Source organism: Hyperoodon ampullatus (assembly GCF_949752795.1).
Source record: "Hyperoodon ampullatus genome assembly, chromosome: X".
Lineage (NCBI taxonomy): Eukaryota > Metazoa > Chordata > Mammalia > Artiodactyla > Ziphiidae > Hyperoodon > Hyperoodon ampullatus.
This window is the reverse complement of record NC_136913.1, coordinates 90448039-90467876: the sequence shown is the minus strand read 5'-3', so window position 1 is coordinate 90467876 and position 19838 is coordinate 90448039. Positions and strand designations below refer to the sequence as shown.

The following is a 19838-nucleotide window of genomic DNA, read 5'->3' as shown; positions in this document are numbered from 1 at the left end:
AAATTTCCCCCACCCCATCAGTCCCAATCATTCCCTAAGACCTGCTGCACGAATAAAAGAGGTCGCCACCTATGCTTGCATCTAAGCCTCTGCTCAGTGGAATACCACTCCTTTCTCTTCTACTGATCTAGATGTGAGGTGAGAATTACTGACTTGGATGATACCTACAAAAAATACAAGTAAGGTCAATCTAATATATACTTGAAAGAGGGGGCCACCTATAGGAAAGGATTTCAGGGGCATTGGGAAATCTCCCTTGTGTATGAGGTAGTACAAGTCTTTGTTTAAAAGCAAAATAGGCAGTCAGCTGAGAGGGCCTAGAAGCAACAACTCCCCAGTAGCAATGAGCACACCTAGCACCCAAATCTTGGTGTCTAATATCATTCTTCATTAAAAGGAATCAAGGCTCCTTGGGAAAATTGCTGATTCTAGGACTGGGGGCAGAGAATATATAAGATAAGCCTGGAGCATCTTAGAGTGCTGAAATATAAGAAAATACTAAACAAACAAACAGACAGCAACATAAAACAATGAGGAGGTTATGTCAGAGGGACAGATGTACCAACGGAAAGAGCTCCCAGTGGTCAAAGGTCGATGAATTTGACCCAGAAAATACAATTGCATTGGATTATTACCCAATGTATAATATAAATATCCATGAGTCCCTGGTGATATAAATAAATGATTGAATAAATAAATAAATGGGAGAAAAAACCAAATATCCCATGCAGAAGCATTCTAAATAATTTTATGTAGATATTTTGGTCTTAATGAAGTGGAGCATAACTACCACTCCTTATGTATGGACTGTGAATAACTACTTTCTTCCAAAGAGGGCAATTTGAAAAGGGAGTGAAGAAAGAACTTTACAGTGGAGAAAGACAAATACTATCTTGAGCCAGATGATCAAGGTCAATATCAACAATGGAAAAGCATACTGATACTCCATATCCTTGTTATGATGTGATGAAAATAGTATTGTATTTCTGTGTTCTTCCTCCCCAAAACACATTACCCCAGTATAAACATGAAAAAAAATCAGATAAATCCCAATTGAGGGACATTCTACAAAATATCTGAATAGTACTACTGAAACTGTCAAGGTCATCAGAAAAAAGGAGAGTCTGAGAAACCACCACAGCCAAAAGGAGCTTAAGGAGACACGATGATGAAATGCAAGGTGGGGTATCCCAGATGGAATCCTGGAACAGAAAAAGGGCATTAAGGAAAATCTGAGGAAATCTGAATAAAATGTGGACTTTAGTTAATAATGATGCATCACTATTGGTTCATTAGTTGTAACAAGTGTATCACAGTCATGGAAAATGTTAATACTAGGGGAATATGGGTGTAGGGTATACAGGAACTTTCTGTACTATCTTTGCAATAATTCTGTAAATCTAAAACTGTTCTAAAATTTAGAAGTGTATTTAAAAGCAAATTGGGAGTTTTAATTGCAGCACTTTTTATAGGGACAAAAACACTGGAAACAAAGTATATGCACATCAATAATGAAATGATTGACTAAATTGTGGTATCATAGACTATTAAACAGCACAGAATATTATGTACTTAAAAGGATGAGTGAGCTCTCTATCAATTGACTTGTAAATATTTCCACTACGTATTTTTAATAAGGAGAGAAAATGCGTGAAAATATGTAACTCTCTTTTTATTTTGTAAAACAGTGAGGAGAAATCCCCATGTAGATATGCTTGTATAATTAAAAGAATAAGGGGAAGGTATGCAAGGATACACACTATATTGTTAGCATTTCTCAGGGTAGGGGAATGGGTGAGAGGAGAGGAAGGAAGAAAGGAGAGATAGCCAGACTGGGGAAATAAGCAGGGCAGGGGAAGTAAGCAGTAATTAATTCAATAATTCATTATATGTATAGCACCTGTATATAGTAGGCTGATGCTCTACAAATAAAATTTTAAATTTGTGAAAACAAAACAAACAGAGCAAATGGAATAGGGGGAGGAAAGAGATCTATTTTAGATTGGCAGGGTTTAATGAGGGTGGGAATGAAAAGGGTGTAAGCAGGGAGAGAGTAGCAGCACTGTAAATAACAGAGTGTCAGACAGTGGAACCGAATTACACCCACTTCTCATTTCTGCCAAGAGCTGTCCAAGGAGGTGAAAATACTGATTATTGCTAAGGGTGTGATCAGAATGATTGCTATTTTTGCCAATATCCTGGGGCTTTTGCCCACCGCAAAGAGACTAAACTTGCTCCCCCAACACTTCCTCCCAATATACATACAAAAGTGATTCTTAGAGCATCAAGAAGGTTCTCTGTTTATATACCACCTTGTTCTCCTGCCCTTTTGAACAATGAGGCCACACCAGGGGCTTCCAAGTGCTTTTGATGAAGAGGTGACATAGCTCTGGCATCAGACAAAGTCCACAGGAAACAAAAATGGAAGGGTCTGCATTTCCAAGAAGGTAAAATCAAACAGTAGAGTGCAGGTCCCTGGTGAGCAAGATCAGACACTTCTAAAATGGCAGTATTGAAGAGTGGTTTAAAGGTCACCTCAGCTATTTACTTCAACACCTAATGCAGTCTCTATCTGAGATTTGAGATCCTAGATCCTGACACTGGGATGGAGGGGGGTAGGAAGGACATATTGTGGAATCGCTGGGGATAAAACAGACTGCTTTTCACTGTAAACTTCTTGCAAGTAGGAACTGTATCTGTGGTATCTTCCCAGAATAGTATATAGGAACACAGGATGACCATGTGCTTATAGGGTCCCATGTTGAATATTTAGATACAGTAGACTCAAATTCACATTGTAAATCCCATAAAGAATTTCACCAGAAGCATTTGAATCTATTTCCCATCAATAAGAAAGGAAAGACCCTGACCTAAATGATACTTTAGGTCATTTTCATAGCCAGATATGCAAAAAAAAAAATTTAATACAGATTTTCCTGTACTAACAATTGGGGTTATGTCCTGATAAACCCATAGTAAGCTGAAAATATCTTAAGTCAAAAATGCATTTAATACACCCAACCTACCGAACATCATAGCTTAGCCCATCCTACCTTAAATGTGGTCAGAACACTTACATTAGCCTACAGTTGGGAAAATTATCTAATTCAAAGCCTATTTTATAATAAAGTATGCATATTTCATGTAATTGATTGAATACTGTACTAAAAGTGAAAAATGGAATGGTTGTATGGGGACAGAGTGATTTTAAGTGTATCAGTTGTTTACCTCATAATCACGTGGCTGACTGGGAGCTGCAGCTTACTGCCTGCCACTGCCCAGCATTATGAGATAATATCATACCGCATATTGCTAGCCCGGAAAAAGTTCAAAATTCAAAATCCAAAGTGAGGTTTCTACTGAATGCGTGTTGCTTTTGCACCATCGTAAAGTTGCAAACTTCTAAGCCCAACCATTGTTAAGTCAGGGACTATCTATATAAGACCCTGGGGCAAGGGTGGAGTTGGGAAATAAATGAATCACAAAATTTTCTGAATTAAATGAGAATACATAGTAAATGGGGATCTTATTTTATAAAAATGTGATAAGAACTTGCTATATTGTTCCAATAAATAATTAGAATTGAATTTACTGAAGCTCCACATGCACTGCAGCCTTTCAAGAATATATCCACTGTATAACATGAGGCACACCCATACACACTCCAGTCCCAATCAAGACTACCACCTGTGACATTGAGCAGTTTTCACACAGCACTTACCTTAAAACACAAGTGTAGAATCCACTGTCTTGCGCCTCAGCTGAGTGAAACCATATTGAATCTTCCTCTTTGCTCATCCTGACCTCTGAAAAGATGATGGGCTCTTCCAAATCACCTTTGTTTTTGTACCACATCAGCCTGAGCCCAGTGCTCTGGGCCATGCTATAGTTGGTACGAATGTAACTGTAGAAAAGGGCACATTTCACTCGGACTGGTTCACCTGCCAAAGCCATGTATGTCTTGAGATCCACTGACCAGTCAATGCAGCCATCCACTGAAAGAAAACCAGATTGGGCATGAGATGCAGTGAGCATTGTTGATAATAATGAGAAGAGCAACAATTATTGCCAACATGTACTGAGGACTTGCTATGAGCTAGACACTGAGTCACGTGCTTTACATAGATACATAGATGACCTCATTCAATCTTCCCAGTGATCCTATGAGATAGATCAGTATCCTTCCTCCTCAGACCTGGGCAAGCAGGATTCCTGCCCTAGCCCTGTGCCTTTGGGGTATTTCCAGTCCTCTGTGGTAAACTTTGGGTTGACTAGATCCTCCAAGGAGCTCCAGCACTCATGCCTATGGGGTTTTCCTGGAGCTCCACAGATAGGTATCAATTCCAGTGGATCACTCCTGCCAGTCACGAGGCATCCGCTTAACAGGATTTTGTGAGATTGGATGGCTACAATGACACTGACGTGTTGATTTTTGGCGACTCGAATTGTTTATATAGACAGGAGCCCCACAAAACAAAGACTTCCTTAGGACCCATATAGAGCCTAGGAGCAGCCCTGAGATTGACCCTTTTATTATTCTTATGTTATAGATGAGAAAACTGAGACTCAGAAAAGTTCAGCAACTTTGCCTATGGACACAGAGCTAATAAGTGGTGGAAAACCAGTCTCTGATTCCCGAGACTGTGTTCTTAACCACTATCCTATACTGCCTCTGCCTGTAATTGTGACAGGAGCCATTGTTTTATTTATTTGCCTTTGAGAAAGTAGATGCCTGGGTTGAAAGCAGTGGATACCTAAAATGATTATTTGCCATTATCTACATGCCAGTTTTCCATGGTATGACCTACTAATAGCGGATATTTAATCACACTTCAATTTCTGTTTTTACCCTTAGGTCTCCCTTGCTGCTCAGCTGGTGTGCGCTCATGGGAATATATTATATTAATGTCAAGTTTAATCAAATAATATTAGGTGGGTAAATCTACCATTAAAGAAAGACATATACAATAAATTCTCTCTTTTCCAGAAGGGTTGGAAATGAGACACTGTGGCTAATTTTATATGCTAATCAATACAATTAGCATAGTTATTCTACCTCCAATTGCTGATTTTCAAAGAATTTCATCAAATTGTGCTACATTATATTACTTGATTACCCTTTATATAAAATAATCCTTTCATAAACTGTATAAACGCTGTCATTTTAAAATTATATGTTTCGCTTATCATTTTGTGAACTGATCTGCTTCCTTTTTTAGATGTTGAGAACTCTGCAACCCAGGGTGTTTATCTTTTAACCTCAGTTGACAGGAAGCTCAGAGCTAAATGCAATGCTCAAGTGAAATAACTATCTTACTTCAGGATTTTGCTTTCTCTACATAAGGGGCTCATGACCTGGGGTTCAAGGACACCCAGGGGCAGAGTGTCTGGATAGACTTCAAGGTTGTGCCTATTTGCATAGCTATACTTTTCTGAGGAGATGTTCCAAGCTCTTTATCAGATCTTCAAAGGGGTCTATGGCCCAAGAAAGTTTTTGAACTCTGTGGTTTCTGATGTCTCTTTGTGACTTCATTTTTCACTGCCTTGCTGCATATGAGCTTTTATTATAAGTTGCCTCAAATCCTCTTATAGTATGTGAAGTATTCATTAGAAATAAATCAATAACCAAATAAATAACTCATCCTAAATTTATAATGAAGGGCATTTGAACTTTGAGTACTCACAGGGCACCAGATGCATCACTATGAATTTTGATGACCATTGTGCACTGTTGAAGTCAAGAAGGTACAACTGAATTAGACTAAGTACGTACTGATCTCTGGCTATCTCTTGGGGGACTTTTATATTCACTCCCAAGTATCAGTTGTTTACCTGTCATTTGTCATTCTCACAACTGTCAAGAACAGAGAGGGGGAAATCTGCTTTCTTTAAACTTTCTGGGTCATGGTGAATTACTGATGATACATCTCTGTATTAAATGCAATTTTAATATTTATTGTTTTATCATCTTTAAATTAATTTTATATTATTCCTTTTTATGGATTATTTGTGATACTGTTCCCATGCATTAACACAACTGAGAGGAAACTGTTTTTTTAGGGAATATATTTTTTCTCATAGCTTTATTTTAAAAGTTGGTTAATAGAAAGAAAATATGGGGATAATTTTTTTAAACTCCTTAATATTCCAGTTTTTGTTTTCTCCTAACCCTAAGATGCACAGCAAGTGTTTCTGAATTAACACATTTGTCTTGGTAAAGTAGCTTCAAAACTCTATAACTACCTGCTAGAAAAAAAAATCTGGAATGTTTTTTCATTTGCACCCTAAATCCCTTTAGTTACTTCCTCTAAACAATCTGTTGCATAATCTATACCTGTACAATGTTTAACAGGCTGGTTTGTCCCATTAGTGACAGGACATGGCTGGTATAGAAAATAATCAAAAATCTGCTCCTAGGACACAACCATCATGTTCAAAGGCAGTTGAAGACATTTAACTGCCATTACAACTAGCTCTGTCATACGGACCTTGCGAGTACACTGAGAATTCATTTCCTTCTAAGTACTAGCTGAGCAAAATGTATTTGACTTCATAAATTTATGGTTCCTTTTCTTCTGTTCCCTAGTTTTAGGTAGCAGAGAGGGAGTCTTTAGTTATAAAGTAGTCAATAGACAGAGAATAGATATTCAATAATAAGGACAACAATTTCCAAACGTTATTCCTTTATTCTTTTCTCTTAGTATAGTCATACCTCAGTATCTGCAGGGGATTGGTTTCAGGAGCCCCATGGATATTAACACCTGTGAATGCTCAAGTCCCTTATATAAAATGACTTAGTAGTAGCATATAACCTACATATACCTTCTGATACACTTTAAATCATCTCTAGATTACTTATAATAGCTAATACAATGTAAATGTGATGTAGTTGTAAATGCAATGTAAAAGTTGCCAGTGTGCAGCAAATTCAAGTTTTTCTTTTTGGAACTTTCTGCAATTTAAAAAAAATATTTTCCATCCACAGTTGGTTGAATACAAGGATCTAGAACCTGCGAATATGGGCAGGGTTGGGGGCGACTGTACTCACAATACATGTTACAATATAATGTATCTCAAGAGACCTCAGGTGATTTTCCCAAAAAAAGTAGACACAGTGTATGATACCAGGGATCCATGAAGGCCCATCTGACACTGAATATTTTCCCATGCTGAACTTTACTCATGAGAAATCCATTCCCATGAGTAAAGGCCTTGTAGCCTTATATCTAGAGAGTATAGGACCACTACTAGATTCCAACAAAGTAGTATGATTTGTTTTTAATGGATTGCTATTCCTAGGAAAACCAACAGAGAGAGGGGCAAGATGGGATGAAATACTACAATGTGGTGCATTTATCTTTAGACTTGGGACTGATGAAACAACTAAAAAGGGCCTACTAAGGTAAGAGGCCTGGAAACTCAGGTGGCAAGGGAACATGATGGGACTGAAACCTTGAGGTTAAGAGAGAAGGTTAAGAGAAAGCAAAAGGGAAGAGATATGGGAACATATGTATATGTATAACTGATTCACTTTGTTATAAAGCAGAAACTAACACACCATTGTAAAGCAATTATACTCCAATAAAGATGTTTAAAACAAAAGAGAAAGCATGAAAGGGCCACAAAAAGTCAGGAAGAGGAGAAAGCTCACATAAAACTCAATTTGCCAAGGGCCATTCCAGGGATCAAAGATGGTGCCATCAGAAGTCACCAGTACAACTCACATTTCTGTCATGAGAAGGAGTTTGTAATACATGCCACACGTTCAGAGCCCTTTGCACTTTGACACTCCAGATATATTTGGCAAATAGGTGAATGAATAGATCTGTGATGCAGCTGACAAGGGAGCACGCTATGGCCAGGTTGGGGACATAGTGGAACTGAGTAGCCCACAGAGGAAGCCCACCTGCAAGCTTGACCTTATCAGCAAGGCCTCTCATTCACAGAGGGATCCAGCCCTATTCTGTTCACAACTCCAGTCGCACCTGTGTAGGTTTGCCCCCGAAAGGCTCCTAAGAAAAGTGGTTTCTGGACAGATTGGCTTCTCCTACAGGTGGTTTGATAACTACGTTTCACTAACCAGCCACAAGTGTAAATAGAGGCACTGTAAGAAGGAAACTAGTTTTCCCCCAAAAAAACAGCAACATTCTGCAGTTGGATAGAAATTTGCTACATAGCAAACCCATCAAAAGCATCAGTGAATGCATGCTTGTCCTCTGCTTCACAATTTCTCAGTATGGCTATAAATATTCCCATCATTCCATTAAAAAATACCTATTTCTAAATTATCCATTCCCTGTTCACTCTTGAGTCTTGTTATGAACAGCAATTCAAGTATTTAAAGAACAATTGTGTTTCTCTAGATGCTCATCTCTGTTCCCTTGATTTAGGTTCCTGTAAGGCTTAAAAATTATTACTCGTAGTTTGGTCTTGTTGGTAGAAATGCTTTAATATCTGAGCTATACAAAACAATTACAATGCAGCAAAGAAAGCCACTTCTTTAAAACCCAGGTCTCTATTTTAATCATTTTCATTTCAAACTGCAAAACAAGTGAATGCTTAAGGAGTTTGACATGAAGATTCAAGAAAAAAAAGGAGCATATGAAACATATAAAGGGACATGCCAATGTCCACGCAATTTATTTTACCAAGAGGAGATTCCTAGGGGTAAAACTAATGCAGTATTCTGGAACGTGCCCTGGATGATGAAAGCAAACATATTTAGCCTGTTTATAGACAAGCCTCGGCTTCCTCCTCAATACATCTGGAAAAGCAAATCCTGTCACACCTACCTGCTGTGAAAACAAAGTCCTGAGGAAAGTTTTTAATCCCTAGAAGGGGATAAGATGTTATTATCAACAACAACAATTATATTATTTTAGAAAAAAAAGAATATTGCATGCAGTAAAATTACAAGCTCTAATGGCTATGTACATTACAGTTTTTATTGGGGGATAGGATATATAGGTATGAATAGGATTGCCAATTTTGGAGTTTTGCCCCAAACTGGGAATCTCTTTAGGTAAAATGGCTAATTAGCATATGAAAATATGCAATCTCCAGATATCTTGATAATGTTCACTACAACTTAAGTCCTTTGCCTGAGATGTACATCCAATATTAGTTTATTATGTGTCCTTGATTAATAAATTGATTTGTAAACCAGGTGTTTTCTGGTAACTATGTCAGCTGTATATATCTCATTCATTTTTATGGCCAGCTCTCCTGTTTGTGAATCAAAGGGGCAATTGTTGGGGGCAATTCATCAAAATACCACTAGAGGGCGGGCTGTCCAAGTTTTTGTGTAGCACGGTAGATTTTCCCCACCTAATTTCTAAAAATAAGGAGTTGCTATCTGCCAATCACTGGTTGCTGAGGAGGGATCACAGCAGCCTCTGGGGATGCGCCCTTGGGGGTGGGTGATAGGGGGAGCCAAAAGTTGAGCATGTAGCTAAGGTCTTGCTCAGATTGGATGACCAGGTTACATACGCCAGGTAAATGACCCAGCTTAGAAAGGTGCAACAGTAGCTACTGGCATTCATTGAGTCCTTAGTGCAAAACAGGTAGGTACTGTGACAGGTGCTTTGCCTGTAGTTTTCTCATTTCATTATCATGTCAACTCCAGGAGGTAGGGACTCTTGCTCTTCTAATTTTACTGAGGAGAAAAGAAAAGCTCAGAGACTTTAAATGACTTGCTCAAGGTCACTCAGGTTGTGATGGCAGAATTTGGACCCCAATGCAGGTGAGTTAGACTCCAGAACCTACGTTCTTAACCACTGTGTGTTCTATATACTGCCTCCTATACTCCTCATCCCAGTCCATGAGACATTAAAATATTAAAATTTGCTTGGTGCTATCCAAATTGTCATATGTATTCCAAATAGCACATCCCTTTTCAGTAGAGCGGACCTTTCCAGCTGAGTAATAGTCTATCCCTAAATAATAACCATCAAATAATGTATGCCAATTATTTACCTCTGAATTATACACAGTTTTTACAGAGTAATGAATTATTAATAATCTGTGTACTTGATTTAACCTCTGAAGATCAGTCCTAAAACTTGGATAAATTATATCTGACCCATATTGACTCATTTAAAATTAAATATCTAAGGATGATCACCCAATTCCTAACATTAGAGTCTAGAAATAGAGTTCTCTGCTTAATATTTGTACTTATTATGTATTATGCCTATTGAATACATTACTCTCCTTATTTCTAATATTTTAATGTGGGAGTTGTACACCTTCTGTTTCTCTCTCAGCTCTCCTTCAAACACATGCCTAAAGACAAAATTCTTTTTATTTATACCCATCACAGTGTACGCCGTCTGCCTCTAGTGGGCAGCCTCCGAGCACAAAAAGTCAAACTCTCCAAGAAGTGAGTGGCCTGTGCCCCAGCTGCTGGACATATGCCTTCATGCCCCCAGCCTGGAAATATGGACAGAGCTGTTTCGTCATTTTAAAAATAAAGTTCTGACAGTGGGGGAAATTTCTTTGATTTTTAAAATTTCATCTGCACATCCGTATCTATCAATAGAGAAACTATCCCCCACTCCAGCTCTATAAATACAATGAATGATTATTGCTTCAGATTTTAAAAAGCATTTCCACATTTTTTATGGATTGGATTATACGCTTTCCTTTCACTCTTTTACCCCCCCCCCCACTGTTCATCAATGGGAAAGTTCTGCCTAAATGAAGTCCTTCATCTCATTTCAACCCAGTTATCACATTTAATAATGGGCTGGCAACCATCTTCCTTACCCTTTCATTACAGGATCTGTACTATGCTTTGTCAAGATCATTCCTTCAATCTTTATCTGACAAATGAGAACCTCAATCATGTTCTGGAGGTGTGGCCACGTGAGGCATTACAACCAACTCTTCAACTCCTGATTACCTCAGGCCTGATGAGCCTCCTTGGGGATTACCCACTAGCCTGAAGCTCTTCTCAAATGCACTGATGTTAATTTGAAGGCTGCAGCTGCAAATGTGTCTGTGGGAGAGAGGATATCAGCACTGCCCACCAACCCCTCTAGCCGACTTTCTGCTACTCTCTCAAATCCAGGATGCTTGCCAGTGAGCTTATCTCCAATGCCAAATCTTCTCTGTCTCTCATGTTCACAGTCATCCAAGCCAAGATTTTTGGAAGCCATCCCTGAATTTTGTTTTCCATTCCAGTCTGTTCTTTAAACTACTACCAAAGTGATGTTTCTGATGTACAAGACCATGTCCCTTTACCACTCAAAACCTGCAGTGGCTCCTGGTACGCAAACCCCTAAACCTAGCTCCCCTGCCTCACCAGTGACTGCCTGTCCTTCCTGTCCTCAGCCACAGCTCTTCAAACACGGTACCCCTCAGTAAATACTCACCACTCCCCGACATGCCATTCACTTATCTGCCATTGTTCTCTGGTTCCTTCCACTTTGCCACTGTGCCTATTGATTGAGATTCTACTTATCTTCCATGACAGCTTTCAAATGCCACGTCGTCCAAAGAACTGCACTTCACTGCCCTGTGTGAATTCTTTCCCCTGCAGTGCTCTGACCACATGTTTGTCTACAGATCTCCTTCCCAGTTAGATGGGTGCCTCATTTCCTTTGAATCTCTAGGACAAGGCCCAGTGCATTGCACATAGTAGGCACTCATTACATCTTTATGGGATGAAATTGTGTGGGGATTTCCACCCCCCAAAATTCACTAATAATCAAAAGTTGTTTGCATGTGTTGACCTTAAGATTCCTCCTACTGCTTCCCACCAGAGCAGGGATGCGTCCAAACTCTGATAGGAACGCTAGGAGCCAGGCTCCAAGGTACAAAATGTGTTCATAATAACAAATGATTGCTACTTTCCCATTAGCTAGCATCACAACAAACAGGAATCACAAAATAAACTCACTGCCATATCCCTGCTCCAGAACTCATGATTCTATGGTAAGTCGATCAAAATCACCAAGTCTATCACCCAAGCCCTTTCAAATCAGGCCCCACCCTATCAAAATGGCTGCCTATCACTTTCCAAGAGAAATGCTCTTGAAGCGGACCTCCTCCCTCACAGAGCTACACTAACCCTCCTTGTTAGGAAGCAGTTATGCTGTGGGCCCTTGCCCATTCAACTCTTTCCTGTCTCCACCCTCATACCACTTCTCCCACTTTCCATGCCTTTCCCAAGCCAAATCTTAGTCAAGTCCTGAGCTTAATTTACCTAGGTGTCAAGTTAGAAATGGCAGCTTGGTTTTCCAACAGTATTGACTAGCACACTAGTCAAGGTCAGAGACTTCTCATGCTTTTTTTTGGTTTGTTTTTTTCTTTTTTTCTTTTCATCTCTCCTCAAACACCTCCCAGACCAGACACTTAGTAGGTCTTACTAAATATAGGTTGATATATTCTCATCTCATGAGACTTAGCTTAATTAAGTACTATTCGAGTGAACTGCTTTGGTTAATTCATTTTTGCATTAGCTGAAGTTTAACCTTTGGATTGTTGAAGATCTTTTTCTGAAAAGTCCGAATACATTTTTTGCCCAAGTAGAGAATCATGATGAGAATAAAATTTTCTGGATTGACTAAGGATTTGTCAGGTCCTTAGGGTCATCACCCTAGACCTTGATGCCAAGACAGTATAAGAATAGAGCCTGGCGGTGCGAAAAGAGCATAGAGCTAGCTGGGGATCTGAAACCCTAGGTTTACATTCCACCTCTGCCTCCTCAAGGAGATACGTGACTTTGGGAAGTCAGTTTCTACTCCCAAAAGAAATGAAGACATTAAACTAGACAAGTTCTAACCCAGCACCAAGAAAACAGATTATATGATGGTTGCTGAGGTCTTTGGTCAAGAAGACCAGCTGCATATGTACTAAATTGGAAAATCTCTCCCTGGCAATCTTCACTTTTTTCTATCTTACTTTCAAAGTTACACAGAAATAAAAAGAGTACTATTACAAACTCCCATGATCTCAGCATCCAAAGTTAATAATGTTAACTTTTTTCCAATTTGCTTTCAGTAGCTTTGTTTTATTAAAGAAATAAAGCATTGCAGATACAGCTAATGTCCCCTTTTAACCACCATACACAGTCCCATCCTTATCTCAAACCCCTGCCTGGATGTGGCCACTATTCCTTCCAACTTTTAGACTCTTACATATATAGGTGGATACCCTGAAGAAAAAATAGTGTAGGGATTAAAAGTTTATGTTACAATAGGGAGTAGAGGTGGGAATAAAAGCCAGTTAACTGAGGGCTCTTATGAGGCGGGTTCTAGTCAACTGAGGTCTAAGAGAGTATACTTACAGCTGCACACACACCCCACACATGTGCAACCTGCACTTCTAACACACAGAGCCTGAGTGGGGACCAACCTCAGAGTCTACAGGGGTTTTCTGCCTGAAGTTAGTTGTTTCCACACCATGTGTGGCCACACAGATTTCAGGATGAGATCTCTGGTCCTGATGGAGTTCTGCTCTGTTGTGGGGAGAGTTCTGATTCACGGCAGAGACACAACTGTTACTCATCAAATATCCAGGCTCTAGAAGTTACAGGCATGAGGCAGGGTACACATCATATGTTCTACACTTGGCTGCCTCTATTTTAAATCAAATTCTGGGTCAACTAGGATATACAGACTCCAAATAAGTGCCCAATAGGGCTTACTCTTATTCTTTAGATAACTTATTTCCCTCTCCATTTCTAAGTTTAGCACACCATTCAGCTACCATAAACCCCTCCTCTTTTTTTTTCACATCTTTATTGGAGTATAATTGCTTTATAATGGTGTGTTAGTTTCTGCTTTATAACAAAGTGAATCAGTTATACATATACATATGTTCCCATATCTCTTCCTTCTTGTGTCTCCCTCCCTCCCACCCTCCCTATCCCACCCCTCTAGGTGGTCACAAAGCACAGAGCTGATCTCCCTGTGCTATGCGGCTGCTTCCCACTAGTTATCTATTTTACGTTTGGTAGTGTATATATGTGTATGCCACTCTCTCACTGCATCCCAACGTACCCTTCCCCCTCCCCATGTCCTCAAGTCCATTCTCTACATCTGTGTCTTTACTCCTGTCCTGCCCCCAGGTTCTTCAGAACTATTTTTTTTTAGATTCCATATATATGTGTTAGCATACGGTATTTGTTTTTCTCTTTCTGACTTACTTTACTCTGCATGACAGACTCTAGGTCCACCCACCTCACTACAGATAACTCAATTTCTAAACCCCTCCTCTTAACAAACAGTGGAAGCCCTCTACAGGTTCTGACTATCAGGGCACTGTGAAGATTAAATACATTAATGTACTTCAAGTCCTTAGAACTAGAACAAACGGTGACTTGCACACATACAATGATCAGTAAATCTTTCCTTTACGACCTCAACTACTACTATTTCTTCTTTTAATTATATATCTATTTTTTAAATTATTCTATTGTACTTCTCAAGTCTTTACATACAACAATATACATTATTTCAATGAAAATTGTCCTTTACACCATCTTTATATTAAAGTTAGGTCATTAAATTGTTTTATAATTAAATTGTTTTTTTCAAATTTGGGGCATAGGTAAGTCATATTACTTATAAATTTCATTTCAGGACAGTAAAGGGCCATTAAATCATATTTTAGCATGATATATATGTTTCAATATTAACTGTATATAATTGTATAGAGTAATATGTGTGTATCACTCTACACTACTATAATATGTATACTTGCTATATTATAACAATATTATATTATTGAAGACTGCATATATTTATATGTATAGATTATATATACATTTACTCTATTACAGATTGCTTATCGTAGTTTATAAATTTGCATATATTTATATGGGTTTATTTTAAGTTTATGTAGTTATATAATGTGTATTTATAATATAAAATAAATATCTGTAACTAAATATATATAATTATATTTATATGTTTATTATAATAGGTTGAATAATATGAAATTGCTGTTTAAGTCAAAAAGATCAAATACTGGGACTTCCCTGATGGTGCAGTGGTTAAGAATCCACCTGCCAATGCAGAGGACACAGGTTCGAGCCCTGGCCCTGGAAGATCCCACATGCCGTGGAGCAACTAAGCCCGTGCGCCACAACTACTGAGCCTGCACTTTAGAGTCCACGAGCTACAACTATTGAAGCCTGTGTGCCTAGAGCTCGTGCTCCGCAATAAGAGAAGCCGCCGCAATGAGAAGCCCCCGCTCGCTGCAACTAGAGAAAGCCTGTGTGAAGCAACAAAGACCCAATGCAGCCAAAAATAAATAAATAAATTTATTTAAAAAGACCAAATATTGACAACTTCATATGATTCATCCTAATATATATCTTATATAAGATGTCATAAATTCAAATAAACGTTTGTTATATAAAATTGCAACTATCCTCAAAAGAGAGAGTAGAACCAGATAGAGTTGAGAACTACTCTGTTAGTTGGTTAATATTGTTATTATTTGTCATTACAAACTGGTCCATGTTAGGGCCCTTCAGATAGTTCATAAAATCAGCAGAGCTTCTTTTAACTCCAGGCCTTTGCAATGGCTGTGCCCTATGCCTAGTACACTGTTCCCTCAGACATCCACATGGCTCATTGGCTACCAACCTCCTTCACTTATCTGTTCAAATAATTTCAGGGTGAGGAGAATTTACTGATTCCAGGATTGATCAGACAAAGGAGTGTGTAGCTTGATAACCTCCTCCAACTCACTTCATCTCCAGAAGAACCTTCCAGACCCTGAGCATTTCCTTTCCTTCCCCCATCTCTCAAGTGCATCTGATCCCTATCCACTTGCAAAAGAATTTGTGGTCTGTACTGTGAACCCCTGCCTCCCCCAGGTAGTGTCCAGGAAAGGAGGAAGGGTGGTAATGGAAGGGGGAAACAGGTTTCCCTCTCTGTCTATACCCAGTTGTTCCCCCCACCCCCAGTGTGGTCCTCCAGTCCACCTCTGTGGCTGGGGGCAGTGGCAGCCTTGGGGCACCTGGAAGTGCCCATTAGTGGGTTAGTCCACGTGGCCTTGAGGAAGAAATGTCCATGGCTTTGGTTCCATGGAGTGCCACTCCTCAGTGACTACCAGAGGATAGCACTTTCTGGGGATAGATGCAGAGGGTCACTGTGAGCTGAGGGGATGCTGGCAGGGTGTCAAAACCGGTGCCTGCACTCCAAGTGACTGGGAGGTACTGTGCAGTGCAGGTACTTACCTATAGCATTGATATGGCCTAGGTGGTGCTCAAGGGGGTGCCACCCACTGTGGAGCTGGCCCTGCCTTCCCTGCCAGGGAAATAGCCGAGTTCAAAGCACTTTCTGGGTTCCTGGGTATAGACTGTACCTGCAAAGTGTTAGCACCATTATCATAGTTTCACTACCTAGGATGCTGGTCTTTGCCTCACAGAAATGGGTATGGTTACAGGACATCCTACAATGTTGCTATATGCATTTAGGTTAACATTAGAGGATTAATATATGTCTCAGTGTACAGGTACTGATTGTCCCCAGGGTAAAAGGGGCATAATTATTGCATATCCATAATATTATTATTTATAATTCTACAATATTATAATGTTATAATATTAGCCAGGACGCACCACCAGGGAGGCTTGTGTTATGCTTTACTTGCTGTTAACTGGGGATAATTACTGTGCATTATTATTACTTGTGTTTACATTATTGTAAATTACTTATATTATTTAATTATTTTACCTTTATAATACCCATTATTATAATTAAGGTCATAATTAAATGATTATATGATTAATCATTATAATGATTAATAGTAATAGTAATACAATCACAATTGTATTACTATGTATACCATAATTGTATTAAGTATTACAAGTATTATAGTATTATAGTAAGTGTAACACAGGTTAATAATTTAGTAATAAATATAATTAGTAATAAATTAATTCTGTACTGCTAAGAAACACTGCTGTACCATATTGCGAAGAAACCTTTTATCTCATCAGAATCAGGATAACTGAGGTAGAGCATTAACGCAGTTACTTGCATTATTGTGATATTTTTAAAACACTATAATAACTACCACTCCTGGTAATGCTTGTGTGGTATTTTCTTCCTGGGAAATGGCATAATTATATCACATAGTTAATGTTGTTATTGCTGTTGTTGTTGTTTTTATTATCACTAATGTTATTTTATCATCTATCTTAATGATGGACACCAATATACAAATAATGGTATTATCTGTTCCTGCCTGTGAAATGGAGATGATTTTGGAATATTGATAATTTACATTCTATTGACATTATAGTCATAATTAATACCACTACTGAGAATCTTGGCATGCATATGTAAAATGGACATAATTTTGAGGCATCATTGATACTGTTATTATTTGCACTTACGTTAGTGCTAGAGTCACAATTACTATTAGGAATGAGTATTTCTTGTAAACTATGGAGAAATTCACACCTCAGAGGGTTTTTGTCAGACTTAAATGACTTTGAACTTGGTACACAGTTGTAAGGATAATAATATTAATAATAGGAGAGTTTAACTCCTTACTGTGTATCAGGCACTGCTTTAAGCACTTTACATGCATTGACTCATTTAGTTGTCACAACAACCTTATAAGTAAGATAGGTAGTATAGACATGCCCAGTTTACATCTGTGCAAACTGGGACTCAGAGAGGTTAAATGTCTTGCCTGACATTCCACAGCCAGTTTGAGTCCATGTTCCATTCTTTTAACCACTACTACTCTCTTGGGTATTAATGGGAATAATTATCACATGTAACTAATAATTTTAGGCAAGTTATAATCTTATTATTATGATGTATCAGACAAGAATGAGGATTTCTTTCTTTTTCATCATAAAACGGTCACAGGCACAGGCAGTGGCTAGTGTTGGAGGTTCTAATGTTGGGGATCCAGGCAGGGGTGGGATGACCAGTATAAAGAGGGGCTGAATCTCTCCCTCCTGATGTTGTCAGGAGACTCATTTAAAGTAGCTCAAGCCAAAAGTACCTGGTACAGTGTTGGTGCACAATAAATGCCTCTCAAAAATTTGTTAATCCTTCATTATAGCCCTTAGCTCCTAGTAGCCCAGGTGAAAAGTGTGAGCAAATTTTAAAAAGGAGAAATGCAAAGGAAAGATATTATTCCCGGTGCTCAGTCAGTGAGTGTTCTTTTCTCTCTCCATCTGTGGCAGCCACCCTCTCCACTTTATCCACCTGCCCTGCCCTCCCTGCCCAAAGGACAACTCATCATGTCAACAGTCTATTGTTCATGGCTGTTTATGTAGCTAGTATTTGACATCACACAGTGGTACAAGGTTTCTAGGCTGCATGTGTCCGATATGTACTTGGATAAGGCCCAGCTCAATTGATGTAGCCTGGAAGACTATGGGGGGAATGGAATGAGTCTCATTCCCTGGGGCACTGAAGAGATGAATGATGATGATGTCTGGGTGAATGAGGAATTGAGAGAAGGAAGAGGGGAGATTTGTTAATGGATAGAGTTTGTCAGCAAGAGTTCCCTCTAGGAGTGGTGGGAGGTTGAATGTGAGACTTACCAATAGGATTGGTTAGAAGTCTGCTTAAGAAGCAGTCAGAACCCCAGGTACACCACCCCAACATCAGTTCCACACACTAGTAGAAGGCTGGATAAAAGATCTCTAGAGGGTAAAACAGAAAGGGTGTGATTTACATGGGCATACCTACCCACACCAGGCCACGGTTTCCTGTTAATGATTATTTATCTGCCACTGAGATTGGGCATTTCACAGAAACTTTGAAAGTAACAAAGCCCAGACTGCCAGGGTTCGGACCACTGGGACAAAGAGCCCCAGATTCAGAACCCCTTCCCTACACCAGACCATGGAGGCCTGACCACTTATTTCCCCTCCTGCATGACCCCTGGAAAACCAGAGTTAGATGCCAGAGACCACATTTTCTTGTTGGTCTCTGCTTTGCTTCTGGCTCTGTCCCAAACCACTCCTGAATAAGCCTGCAGTTTTTACCTACTGTATCTCTAGCTCATTAAATGTGACTCAGACAAAGATGTGATCCTGGACACCAGATATGTCCCTACCACATAGGTCTCACCATGCAATTCCAGAGGGGCAAGGAATGACCCCATTTAAGTGGCTAGGTGGGGAGGAAGGCTTTTCATACTCTTTTTTTAGGAGACTTGGGAATGGGAGAATCTTAAGTCCCAGAACCCTGCGAGCCCTCCTGACCCATTTCTCCCTCTTTCAGTCCTCACCTCCAGTCATTGTAGCTCAATTTCTGGGGCCCATCAATATCACTAGATCATAAGTTGTTAAGAGATAACCATTGCCAGTGTATGTCTACCATCTTCTCCCTACATCCATCTCCCCAGCCAGAACATAAGCTCCTGGACCCTGCTTTGGCTGAGGGTGTGGGGTAGGTCTTTGGAGCCTGATGTTCCTAGTGAAATCCTAATTCCCTGCCCCCGAAACCCATAAACTCTCTTGTAGTACAATGACCCCCCAAAAGATGCCCCAGCCTCATCCTCAGAACCTGTGAATAGGATGAAATATCACTTACGTGATAATGTTATGTTATACGGCACAGTTGACCATAAAATAGAGAGATTATTCAGATGGACCTGATCTAATCACATGGGGGCTGAAAAGCAGCGTGTTTTCTCCAGCTATAGCAGAAGGTGGAGTCAGAGAAACCTGAAGTGTGAAAAGCACACGATGCAGGATTGCTGGCTTTGAAGATGGAGGGGGCCACTTGAGAAGGAATGACACCAGCCTCAAGGCACAAAAAGTGGCTCCCAACTGACAGCTAGCTCAGTCCTCCAGTCAGCAAGAACTGGATTCGCCAGTACCCTGAATGAGCCTCCATCCAAGA

General features: G+C 39.5%; 1 protein-coding gene across 1 annotated transcript in view; it reads right to left on the bottom strand.

Moving 5' to 3' along the window:
* IL1RAPL2 (interleukin 1 receptor accessory protein like 2) overlaps positions 1–19838 on the bottom strand; it is a gene marked incomplete at both ends in the record, with an annotated part of 1033390 nt that overhangs the window by 510863 nt on the left and 502689 nt on the right. The window contains one exon of the mRNA XM_079726932.1: positions 3722–3995. Coding sequence (XP_079583058.1) covers positions 3722–3995 — 274 coding nt within the window. The remainder of the gene's footprint in view (positions 1–3721; positions 3996–19838) is intronic.